Source organism: Saimiri boliviensis, chromosome 14 (genome assembly GCF_048565385.1).
Source record: "Saimiri boliviensis isolate mSaiBol1 chromosome 14, mSaiBol1.pri, whole genome shotgun sequence".
Lineage (NCBI taxonomy): Eukaryota > Metazoa > Chordata > Mammalia > Primates > Cebidae > Saimiri > Saimiri boliviensis.
Window position 1 is genome coordinate 90,273,465 of NC_133462.1, and position 12,091 is coordinate 90,285,555.

General features: G+C 39.1%; 1 protein-coding gene across 8 annotated transcripts in view; it reads left to right on the plus strand.

The window, feature by feature from the left end:
• The window catches only part of SDCCAG8 (SHH signaling and ciliogenesis regulator SDCCAG8), a 246,073-nt gene that overhangs the window by 46,685 nt on the left and 187,297 nt on the right, over positions 1-12,091 (plus strand). For all 8 annotated transcript variants that reach the window (XM_074385415.1, XM_039464324.2, XM_074385414.1 and 5 more), the window contains 2 exons: positions 596-784; positions 10,265-10,403. In XM_074385415.1, the coding sequence (XP_074241516.1) occupies positions 596-784; positions 10,265-10,403 (328 nt within the window). The remainder of the gene's footprint in view (positions 1-595; positions 785-10,264; positions 10,404-12,091) is intronic.

Below are 12,091 nucleotides of genomic sequence, written 5' to 3' on the forward strand. Positions count from 1 at the left end.
TTTCACCATCTTGGCCAGGTTGGTCTTGAACTTCTGATCTCGTGTTCTACCCGCCCAGCCTCCCAAAGTGCTGGAATTACAGGCCTGAGCCACCACACCCAGCAGAAAATCCATGTTTTTTTATGTGAACTTTTAAGGTACTCTAAAAATTTTAAGACGTTAATACTTGAAATAGGGTATTTTCCTCACCCCACGTATGTTGTGTTGTTTTATTAGCCCACCCCTTTATTAAGAAAAACTATTTGGGATTTAGGTTTGGAGTTTTATGTCTGTTTTGTGGTTAATATAACATTAATGGAGATGGGATCCTGTGACAAGAGAGCCAGTATCAGGCAGAGTCTAATCTATATTAAAATCTTACAAGAACCTGAGCTAATTATTCAGTACATTCAAGTCTCATCATGTTCAACGTGTCAATTAGGATCACCCCACCAAAGTTTCAGGATTGTGGTAAAAATAAGACATTGTGTGTAAACTAAAGCAGAAGGTGAATCCCCATAAATGACAGTAGTAGTTAACATTGTGATAATTCATTTTAAAATCATGTCATTTTACCTGGTCATTTTCTGGAATTTTTTTTCCCCCTTCTTTTTAGGAAAGACTTAGCTGAGTATCAGAAAACTTGTGAAGATCTTAAAGAGCAACTAAAGCATAAAGAGTTTCTTCTGGCTGCTAATACTTCTAACCGTGTTGGGGGTCTTTGTTTGAAATGTGCTCAGCATGAAGCTGTTCTTTCCCAAACCCATAATAATGTTCACATGCAGACCATTGAAAGACTGATTAAGTAAGTATGCTTCTACGCATGGAGTCTTTGGCCATATGGAAAATTATGTCTTTAAAGGGGCATTGTGTTCTTTTCACCCCATGCTAAGTCACATGTGATTATTATCTTCAAATACAATGGATTTTAAAAGGTTCCTTCTTTGGGAGCTCCCTTGAAGACAAATGGGTAGGTTCTGCCAACTATGGGAAACCATGTCACTTTGAACAAATAATAGTATCTCTCGGTTTCAGTCCATCTTCAAGTGAGAGAACCGAACTAGACAGTCTACAATTCTGTCCAGTTCTATGACTCTATACTTACAAGTCAGTACTATTCTTAACAAAACTAGGTGTAATAGAAATTCTTTGGTTTTGCCATATCTTGGATTTTTCTGCTGTACTTCAGGTGAAATGAGTTATGACCATGTCTTCACCATGTGTCTGTTGTAAGGAATAGTATAAGGACCCCCTGTATCCCAGTATTGCTCTTTGAGATACTTAGTTAAGAGCAATATTGTATCCCAGTATCGCTGTTAACTAAGAACACATTACAGATGACCTTTTGTGTCAGCGTTTCCATCTAGGCTGGAGTGAAACAAGTCTCTGTGTACGTCTATTTTGTTCTGTTTTCACTTCACTATTCCAGTGGAAGCCTTTTCCTGTGAAAATGTTATTCAGTGGAAATTGAGAATTATTATGTAATGTAGAATCCAGTGGTAGTTTATAGTGTATGTCCTTCCATGCCCCTACTTTTCCCTGTGCTCACCTCTCTGTCTGCTCTGCTAACTTAAATAACCCCAAATCACTTCCTTTTAGAAGTCTCTCACCAGCCTTACCCCATTTTGTCCTTAACTGCCTTAGGTTGCTTTCTTCTGTGATTTTATGATACATCGTGTACACCTGGAGGCAGCAATTGTGTTTTGTTTCTTTCTGTAGCCCTTGTTCCTAACAGATTGGCTGGCTGGTGGTAGGCACCCAGTACGTGTTTGCTGTTATGTGACAAGGCGTTCTGGCATTGACTGCTCCACAGTCAGAGATCCTCCGGTTGGAATTGGTGTGGAGGAGTGACATGACTGTGGTCATTAAGGTCAGACCAATTTTTCTCCATTCCTGACCTTCAACAAATGACTTTTCTTCTCTGATCCTGGAGTCTTCTGTTGTTTGGAGTAATAATGCCTGCTTCTTGAGATTTAAGATCTTTTGGGGATTTTACTGAGGCAGGGTAGCCTGTGACAAGGAGAACTGCTTTTGAAGCTGACTGCTTGGGTTCATTCTGGTCCTACTGCTAACTTACCATGGAATCCTGCAGAAGCTACTTAACCTTTCTGTGCTTCCGTTTTCTCATTTGTGAACTAGTGATGTGAGTGGTTTAAAACTCATAGAGTTACCTTGAGGGGTCACTAGAGAAAACCTGTGTAGTGCTTAAAACACTTCCTGACATATAGTAAATGCTCAATAAATATGAAAACCGTTCTGTACCTTCCATTCTCCCAAGAATGATCAATATGTCTTGCAGCTGTGGTGTCCACACATGGCTAACCTACTGTTGGTGGCAGGAGACCAGGGGAGCACAGGGAGTAGTTTGTTGCTGTTGTTTTTGAGTTGGAGTCTCACTCTGTTGCCAAGGCTGGAATGTAATGGCACGATCATAGCCCACTGCAACTTTGAAGTTCTGGGCTCAAGTGATCCTCCTGCCTCGGCCTCCTGAGTAACTGCAGGCATATGCCACCACACCCAACTAACTAAAAATTTTTTTGGTAGAGATAGGTGTCTGACTGTGTTGCCCAGGCTGGTCTTGAACTCCTGGCCTCAAGTGATCCTCCCACTTCAGCCTCCCAAAGTATTGGGATTATAGGCATAAGCCACCATACCTACCTAACCTACTGATTGTTGTATGAACATAGAATTTCCAGTGTGGACTTACTGGTAGTTTTTATGATCTATATTGCTTGTTCTATTTTTGTTAAGTATTTTAATTATTAAATATGTTGTTAATTTATTCATATATATTCAATATAACTATTAAATATATATTAAGACCAGGTGCGGTGGCTCACTCCTGTAATCCCAGAACTTTAGGAGGCCAAGGTGGGTAGATCACGAAGTCAGGAGTTCAAGACCAACCTGGCCAAGATGATGAAACCCCATTTCTATTAAAAATACAAAAATTACCTAGGTGTGGTGGTGGGCACCTGTAATCCCAGCTACTCAGGAGGCTGAGGCAGAGAATTGCTTGAAACAGGGAGGCAGAGGTTGCAGTAAGCCAAGATCACACCATTGCACTCCAGCCTGGACAACAGAGGAAGACACTATCTCTAAATAAATAAATAAATAAATAAGTAAACAAATACAGACTATTTTCAGATACAACTAACACATGTAGTGAACATTTTTTATTTTATTGTATTTTAAGATGGGGTTTCACCATATTGGCCAGGCTGGTCTCGAACTCTTGACCTAAGGTGATCCACCCACCTCGGCCTCCCAAAGTGCTAGGAGGTGGGTGGATTACAGGCATGAGCCACCATGCCCAGCCAACATTTATTATATGTCAAGGACTGTGCTAGGCAATTTAAGAACATAATTTTTAAAAATCTTAATAAAACATTCATGAGGAAGATTTTTACCCCCATTTTATAGTTAGGGAAATTGAGGTTCAGTGAAGTTAAAAATTTGCCTGTTTATACAGAACTATACCTTACAAAAATAAATTCATGGCAGTTTAAAAGTTCAGATATAATTCAGACTATAAAAGCATTAGAAGTAAATATTAAAAATATCTTATAGTTGTGGGTTATAGTCGTAGGGATGACATGAAAAGTGGAAGTCATACAGGAAAAAAAGATACATTTGTTTCTATTTAAAAAATAAATTTCCTGACAGTAAAACGTTACAGGCCAGACGCGGTGGCCCACCCCTGTAATCCCAGCACTTTGGGAGCCCGAGGCAGGCAGATCACCTGAGGTCAGGAGTTCAAGACCAGCCTGACCAATATGATGAAATCTCATCTCTACTAAAAATATAAAAATTAGCCAGGCATGGTGGCATGCATCTGTAATCCCAGCTACTCAGGAGGCTGAGACAGGAGAATCACTTGAACCCGGGAAGCAGAGGTTGCAGTGAGCTGAGATCGTGCCATTGCACTCCAGCCTGGGCAACAAGAACAAAACTCTGTCTCAACAATACAAACAAACAAACAAAAAACATTACATATTCAGTTAAAAGTCTGAGAAAAAATATTTGCAGTATACATAAGACCAATAGAATAAATGAATAATTTCCTTTGAAACAAAATAGACAAGCTGCCTAGTTGCAAAGTAGGTAAAGAATAGAAATTAGTGGGCAATAAAAGAGGAAGATGTCAGCATGTGAGAATGTATTTATTAGTATTTGAGGAAATACAATTAAAAAATATTAAAAGCAACCCATCAGACTGACAAAATAGAACAAGATTGACAATCGCAAGAATTGGTGAGGTCATAAGTAAGCAAGTATTTTCATACTCTGCTGGGTTCATCAATTAGTAGAAATACTTTGGAAGTAAATTAGCACTGTTCATTAATATTCAAATTGTACATTTCACTTTTCAAAATCTACCTGCAAGAAAAAACTCACGTACGTGCGTAATGGGGTATGTATAGGAAATTTTTTTTGCAGCATTGTTTTAATGTTGTGAGCAACCTAAATGTCATTCAAAGGAGAGTAACTAAACATGATTTAGATAAACTATGAAATTTTGTGCATGGTATGAAAAACTGAAGTAGTTCTATGTGTATTAATGTTTGACCATCTCCAAAATATATTGTGGCAAGAAAACAAAACAAAATGGCTAAGGATACATCTAGTATGAAACCTCTTGTATTTTTAAAGTCCGTATACAACCATACTACATTTTTCTCCTCCTAGGTTCATAGATATGCATAAAAAAATATTTGAAAGAGTATATTTAACAGCAATTACCACTAGAGAGGTGAAAGAAGGCAATGAAATTGAAAGGGTGTCAAATAGGCCTTTAACAATATTGGTAACTAATTTTACAAGGAGAATATAGTTTAAAAATTAATTTTAGAAAGCATATTAAAAGTTGCAATTAAAAATAGTCAGAGTTTAAAACTAGGTAGTCTAGCAAAACTAGTAAGCCAGACAGAGTGGCTCATGCCTGTAATCCCAGCACTTTGGGAGGCTGATACAGGAGGATCAGTTGAGGCCAGGAGTTTGAGACCAGTCTGGGTAACACAGTGAGACCCTGTCTCTACAAAAAATGTTTTTAAAAAACCTAACCAACAGATAACAAGTTACTATGTTGTCTTTCATATTATCTTTCTAGGTTATGAAAAAATATTTTTAAAGGAAGCTATATGTTTAGGTTGCTTCTAAGCCTGGCAGTCATTCAGAAATTAAGATTCTTGATCAGTTATGTATTCTTTTGTCTCTATCCTAAATTTGAACTCTTAGCCTCTTAAAGTAAATGTCAACCTACTTTGTTCAATTTTCTGCCTTGTCAGCAGATCATTGTTTCATGTTCTGGATTTATAACAGAAAGGTTATTAAACCTATTAACACTGAACAGTTTCTGCTTTTATTGTCAATGAATTTTTTTTCTATATCATTCTCTTGGCCTAAGCTGGTGTTCCGTTTCTTAAACTTATTACTGCAGAATGCTGAATATTGAGTGCTATGCTAATCTGAAGAGTGTCTAGCTCCTTTTAGGTTTGGATTTTTAACTTTATGTATAGTTAGAAGCCTGACCCTTTCATAAGCTGTTACATTCTCTGAATCACTTTAACTTGGAAGTTCAAAAATGATACCTTAAATATGATAAATCAGAAGTTTCCTGGTAAACGTGGTATTGTGACAGCAGCTTTCAGTCCCCTTGTCATATCCTTTAGCATGTAATATTTTGAACATATGTTCATGACACAAGCATGGTTTGATGGCTGGGCACAGTGGCTCACACCTGCCATTTCAGTGCTTTGTGAGGCTGAGGTGGCTGGATCACTTGAGGTCAGGAGTTTGAGAGCAGCCTGACCAATATGGTGAAACCCCATCTCTACCAAAAATACAAAATTAGCTGGACGTGGTGGCGTGCGCTTGTAATTCCAGCTACTTGGGAGGCTGAGGCAGGAGAATCGCGGGAACCAGGGAGGTGGAGGTTGCAGTGAGCCCAGATCACGCCACTGCACTCCAGCCTGGGCAACAAAAGTGAAACTCTGTCTTAGAAAAAAATGGCTTTTATAGTTGACAAGGAGGGAATCAGGCATGACTTGGAGACCAGGCCACCCGTATGTTTCTGGTGGTTTGTTACGACTCAGGGGACTTTTTGGAGGATATGCTTAACAACTGTGGATGACATTGGATATCTTTTCTAAGTTGATTTGAAGTCTTCATATCATTTCTGACCTTTTGCTTTTCACTTGGGCCTCTTTATGTCATAAGGGAGGTAAGAGTAACAGTAGCACCTTTTTCTTGCTTAATTATCAAAATACTTTCACATAGTAATCAAGATGGAACTGCTTTAAATTTCTTTCTGTGTCTCATAGTACCTTGGAGAAGTTTCACTGTACTTTTCAACAAAGAGAAATGATTCCAACGGCGCTATTCTGGGGCTTTAGTCCAGCTTGTGATTTTGGAGTGGATCATTGGCAGTGCTCTGAAGAGTTGGCTTTAAAAGACTTCAGCAGGAACTTCCCAGAAATGAGGAACAAAGAAATGTTGTAGTCAGCCTTCTAGACTTTCTTTTTGAAAACAGTATAGTAACACTTGTTAGTGATGCCTAATAATGCTTAAAATTAATAACAACTGGAGTAATTTAGAAATTATAAGACATTTCTTAGGCATTCCACATTTCAAGATAAAGCGCATGCATATACATTAGACCAACTCTTTCGCTTAAACACTTGGCTGAGTTTATTAAGGGACTTTCTCAGTCCTTTTGGCCCTGATAGTTGCACTAAGTTTCTTAAATATTACATGCTCATTAGTGCATGTAAATACGTGCTTTTCACCCCAGAACACTCATGATCTTTATGTCATCTTTCTGCTCAGCTGTTCTTTCCTCTGGATCATGGAATGTCGCAGGGTTGACACAGTGTGCTGGCTTTGCTTCAGGAAGCTCCTTGATTACATTCATCAGCACATTCACATGGTGTTTCCAAGCACTTACAGAGCTTTTGCCATGGAAGATGCTCATTTGGAGAACTGCTCTTTCACTCTCACATTGCTATGCCACGTGTATCTGTACAGCTTCCCGTTGTGAGAGCCTCATTCAGGTGTGGCTCTGGGTTGGCTCTTTAGACTGCGGGATCTAGAGCAGGACTGTAGCTAACTGGGCAGTTACCCTGGGTGGCTGGGATCGGCTGTTTCTGAAAGGCAGATTAAGTAGCACTGTTAGACCTAAGGGAGAAGTGTGGGGCTAAAAAGTGAAAGATCAAACTGGATGAAGCCAGATGAGCATAGGAATGGAGTAGGAAGCAAGGCCTTATGTCGGAACAGGGGACTGCCAGCCCAGGGCTCTTTGTAAAAAAACTTTTTGTGGAGCTGCTTGCTATTTGGTATATGGACTGGCTGAGTCAAAACAAAACAAAAACAAAACCAAGATTTAGTTACACCTGAGTGGATGAGTGGATAATCCTAAATTGCCAGAATGACTACCTGCAGGCTCCCAGGTGAGCTGAATGCCACCTTGAAGCATGCTCGTATTTACCTTACAGAAAGGTGGAGTGTGTGAGCCCAGAGGTTATGCAGAGTTCAAGTCTAATCGTTTTGTGGTCTCACTGTCGAATGATGGGCTTACCAAGACATCTGTATATTGGAGTTTTATCACTGATAATTTTCTGTGTTTCCATAGTCTAAATTTGGTGAGTTAATATTCCAAACACTTTCAAACCAGAGCAACTGAACTCTAGTTTCTAATTTAAAATAGTTAGATGATGTTTTCAGTTTAGATCATAAAATATCAGAACTGAAAGGGAGCTTTACTTCACCTCTTTTGACACCCTTCTGTAGCAGACTCTATTCATTTATTTGTTTTGTTGTTGTTTATTCTTTTGAGCATCTACTGTGTGACATACACTACTCTTGACAAGAGGATAGTCTGAAAAGAGAGAAAGTATATGAAACATAAGTCTCCCATAAGAAGCGGTTTGTTAGATGTTTTTTTTTTTTTGATGGAGTTTTGCTCTTGTTACCCAGGCTGGAGTGCAATGGCGCGATCTCGGCTCACCGCAACCTCCGCCTCCTGGGTTCAAGCAATTCTCCTGCCTCAGCCTCCTGAGTAGTTCGGATTACAGGCATGCGCCACCATGCCCAGCTAATTTTTTGTATTTTTAGTAGAGACGGGGTTTCACCATGTTGACCAGGATGGTCTCGATCTCTCGACTTCGTGATCCACCTGCCTCGGCCTCCCAAAGTGCTGGGATTACAGGCTTGAGCCACCGCGCCCGGCTGATTTGTTAGATTTTTATCCTGTTGTGATCTGTCTGTTTGACGCTGAGCTTTATTCATCATTCGCTTTGTCACCTAGGCTGGAGTGCAGTGGCACAATCTCGTCTCATTGCAACCTCTGCCTCCCAGGTTCAAGCAATTCTTGTGCCTCAGCCTCCCAAGTAGCTGGGACTACAGGTGTGCATTACCACACTCAGCTAATTGTATATTTAGTAGAGACGGGTTTTCAGCATGTTGGTCAGGCTGGTCTTGAACTCCTGACCTCAAGTGATCTGCCCACCCCAGCCTCCCAAAGTACTGGGATTACAGGCATGAGCCACTGTGCCTGGCCTTTTTTTGTTTTCTTCTTATTTGGAACTTTGGCTTTGGTGATTGTATGGTATCTGGAACAGATAAGAATTTCATTGAATAGTTACTTTTGCTCTTCATTAGGTCCTAGAGATTTAAGAAAGGTGAATGTAGGATGCCTATCTTGGCTTGCTGTCCCTAAAGAGGGAATTTTTCTTTTCTTCTAGAATCATAGGTCCTAAGTGTATTGCATATCCTTGATGAAGCCATGTTATAGAGCTTTTATGGAAATGCAAATAGATACACATTCAATTTTGCTGGTGTTTATTTTTTACTGAACTAGGATAATTTAATCCTGCCTTGATTCTTCCACTTTTTCACATAGTAATTGTGTTTGATTATATTTGATCAAAACAATTTACTTCTTTTCATTTCCTTGGAAGAAAAATTAAGTTATTTTTATCAATTTAAAACAAATCAGGAAATTCTAAAGTGAAGATCTGTCTTCTTCCATGAATTTTATATTTGCAGCAATTTATTCTTAAACAAAAGAGCTTTTATGAAACTGCTAATAATTGTAACCTGGTTCAGTATTACATATTTCTTCAAATGTGGCTGCTTTCCAAATACCACAAATAGTTCATTTTATCTTTAAGAGAGGTTTTAAATTGAATCATTGGTTAACTCTGAAAGTAATTCAAGCAGAATTTATAATATTCTAAACTATGACTCTTTAAAACTTGCTAATTTTTTTTTTTAAATCATAGTTGCCTCTTTTGTCATAGTTTAGAACTTAGCAATGAAAAGAGAACTGCAGGAATTTATTTCAACTGAATCTGAAACCGTGGTTTAAACTTCAGCTCTTTAACAAAACAGACAATAGCATGTGTAACAGTCCAGCATACGTATTTTGCTTTCTGTGTCTTGAAAGTTTCCTGCCTCACTTTCTCTTTGGTCTACTGGATATTTTTATTCGGCAGATAAATTCCAAATATCCTAGAATATTCCATATGGGACTTATTTAATCTATGAGATTGTATCCTTGCTAATTTACATGCCAGAGCATTGTGGCCTTCGGTTCACTTCTACCCTCAGTTAACAGCTTAGCGTAGAGTACTTCTGAGAATTGCTGAAGAGGGGTGGGTCTTGGCAACGATGAAACCCAGTGGGATAAGACTGCGTTAAATTGTGAGTGTTACATGCGTAACCAGGGGATTGGAGGAGTTCCGCAGTACTAACCACGGAACAAGTGTTCATAAGTAACTGAAAGAATGGAATTGAAAGAGAAGGGCAAAAAAGAGGATGATGTAGAAAGATAGAAAGGAAAGGACATGCATTTGTTCAAGTAACTGAGAGGAGAATCTGCGGCGTGGACAAAGCCTTAGTCCTTTCTTAAAACGTTGACTGCTACCATGAGATACCATTCCCACCTTCCCTACTTGGTGGCATTTTTTTCTTTTCGGCACCTCCCTCCACTTTTTAAAAACGAATTTGCTCTTTTCTGGGCTTTGCCCCGCAGCCCTCTCCACAATAGACGATTGTCCCCTGCAGAGGCAGGCCTGCCACCAAGGCTCTTAGCCTTTCTGCCTGCTCTGCCTGCCGCCGGCCAAGTGAGGACAGAGGGTCTTTCTCTGGGGTGTGCTTTATTTAATATGTGCTCAGCCGACCTACCCTGGCTCTTCTAATACATATTAATGCTTTTTTCTTCCTGACTTATGAGGACATGATTGTTTGATCATTTCTTGTTTTGAATGTTCTTTCTGTGCTGCAGAGAAAGAGATGACTTGATGTCTGCATTAGTTTCTGTAAGGAGCAGCTTGGCAGAGACGCAGCAGAGAGAAGCAAGTGCTTATGAACAGGTGAAACAAGTTTGGCAAATATCTGAGGAAGCCAGCTTTGAAAAAACCAAGGCAAGTCAAAGAAGATGCAAAGAAGGCATCTTTCTTTTCTTTTTTATTCTGAGTATTTGTTTGGTTATTCTTCTATAACTAAACTCTGTTTTTCAAACACACAAAGTGAATTATCAGTCTGTTAATGTTGACTTCTGAATTAAACAAATTTGCTATTTGGAGAATTCTTATTCCTCTGCAGATGCTCTTGTTACATCACTGTTCAGAGAATGTAGTACGGCATGACACTTAGAGAGACCTATATGCTTCATCTTTTTATTTGCTGATAATTTGCAGTGCTGCAAAAATCTTAACACCGAGGCATTAGTTTGTATATGTTCATATATAACTAAAGACAGATGTTTTTCCTCAATAACTGGGACGTTTTAAGAAAATTCAAATACCAAAGAAATAATATATACATATTTAGTAGCATCTTTTTTTTTTTTTTTTTTTTTTTTTTTTTTAAGGTGGAGTCTCGCTCTGTTGCCAGGCTGGAGTGCAATGGTATGATCTTGGCCCACTACTATTTCCACCTCCCAGGTTCAAGTGATTCTCCTGTCTCAGTCTCCCAAATAGCTGGGATTACAGACACATGCCATCACACCCAGCTGATTTTTGTATTTTTAGTAGAGACAGTGTTTCACCATGTTGGTCAGGCTAGTCTCAAACTCCTGACCTCAGGTGATCTGCCCACCTTGGCCCTCCAAAGTGGTGGGATTATAGGCGTGAGCCACCACGCCTGGCCTTAGTAGCACCTTTGAGTCTGGACTTATTGTAAGGTAACTCAAACATACTTAATGAGAATAACAGTTTATACTTAGTGATCAGGCAGTGTTATAGGCACTTGGAATAGCAGGAGGTTTCTGTGGATTCATTACTGTATTTGGGGGCCGCACCTTAACCATTAAAGTTGCACATATTTTCCCTAGACATGCTAGCATACAGTTCAAGTGCTTATGGCCACGTGTAGCTAATATTGGACAGTGCAGATACAGGACATTTTCATTATGAAAGTTTTGTTATATAGCACTGGTCTAAACCATGTACTAATCTCAGTGTTTTATTAAGATATTAGGGTTACATTACTGGGTATATACAAAGAGGAATATAAATCATTCAGCCACAAAGACACATGCATATGAATGTTCATTGGAGCATTCTTTACCATAGCAAACCTAGACGATAGAATTGATGGAATCAACCTAAATTGATGGAATCAATCTAAATGTCCATCACTGACAGATTGTGTAAAGAAATGTGGTACACAAACACCATGGAATACTATGCAGCCATAAAAAGAGCAAGATCATGTCTTTTGCAGAAACATGCATGGAGCTGGAGGCAGTTATACTTAGCAAACTAATGCAGGAACAGAAAGCCCAAATACTACATATTCTTACTTATAAATCCGAGCTAAAATTTAAGAACTTAATGAGGACAAAGAAACAACAGACAGTGGCATCTACTTGAGGATGGAGGGTGGGAGAAGGGAGAGGAGCAGAAAGGATAGCTATTGGGTACTGGGCTTAATACCTGAAATAATCTATATAACAAGCCCCGGTGATATCAGTTTACCTATGTAACAAACCTTCCCAGGTACCCTGAACCTAAAATAAAAGTTAAACAAATATTAGGGCTCTTCAGTTCTGTATTAAGCCTCTTGTCAGCCATTGCTATATCCATTTGTCTTTATCCAAAATTCTTCC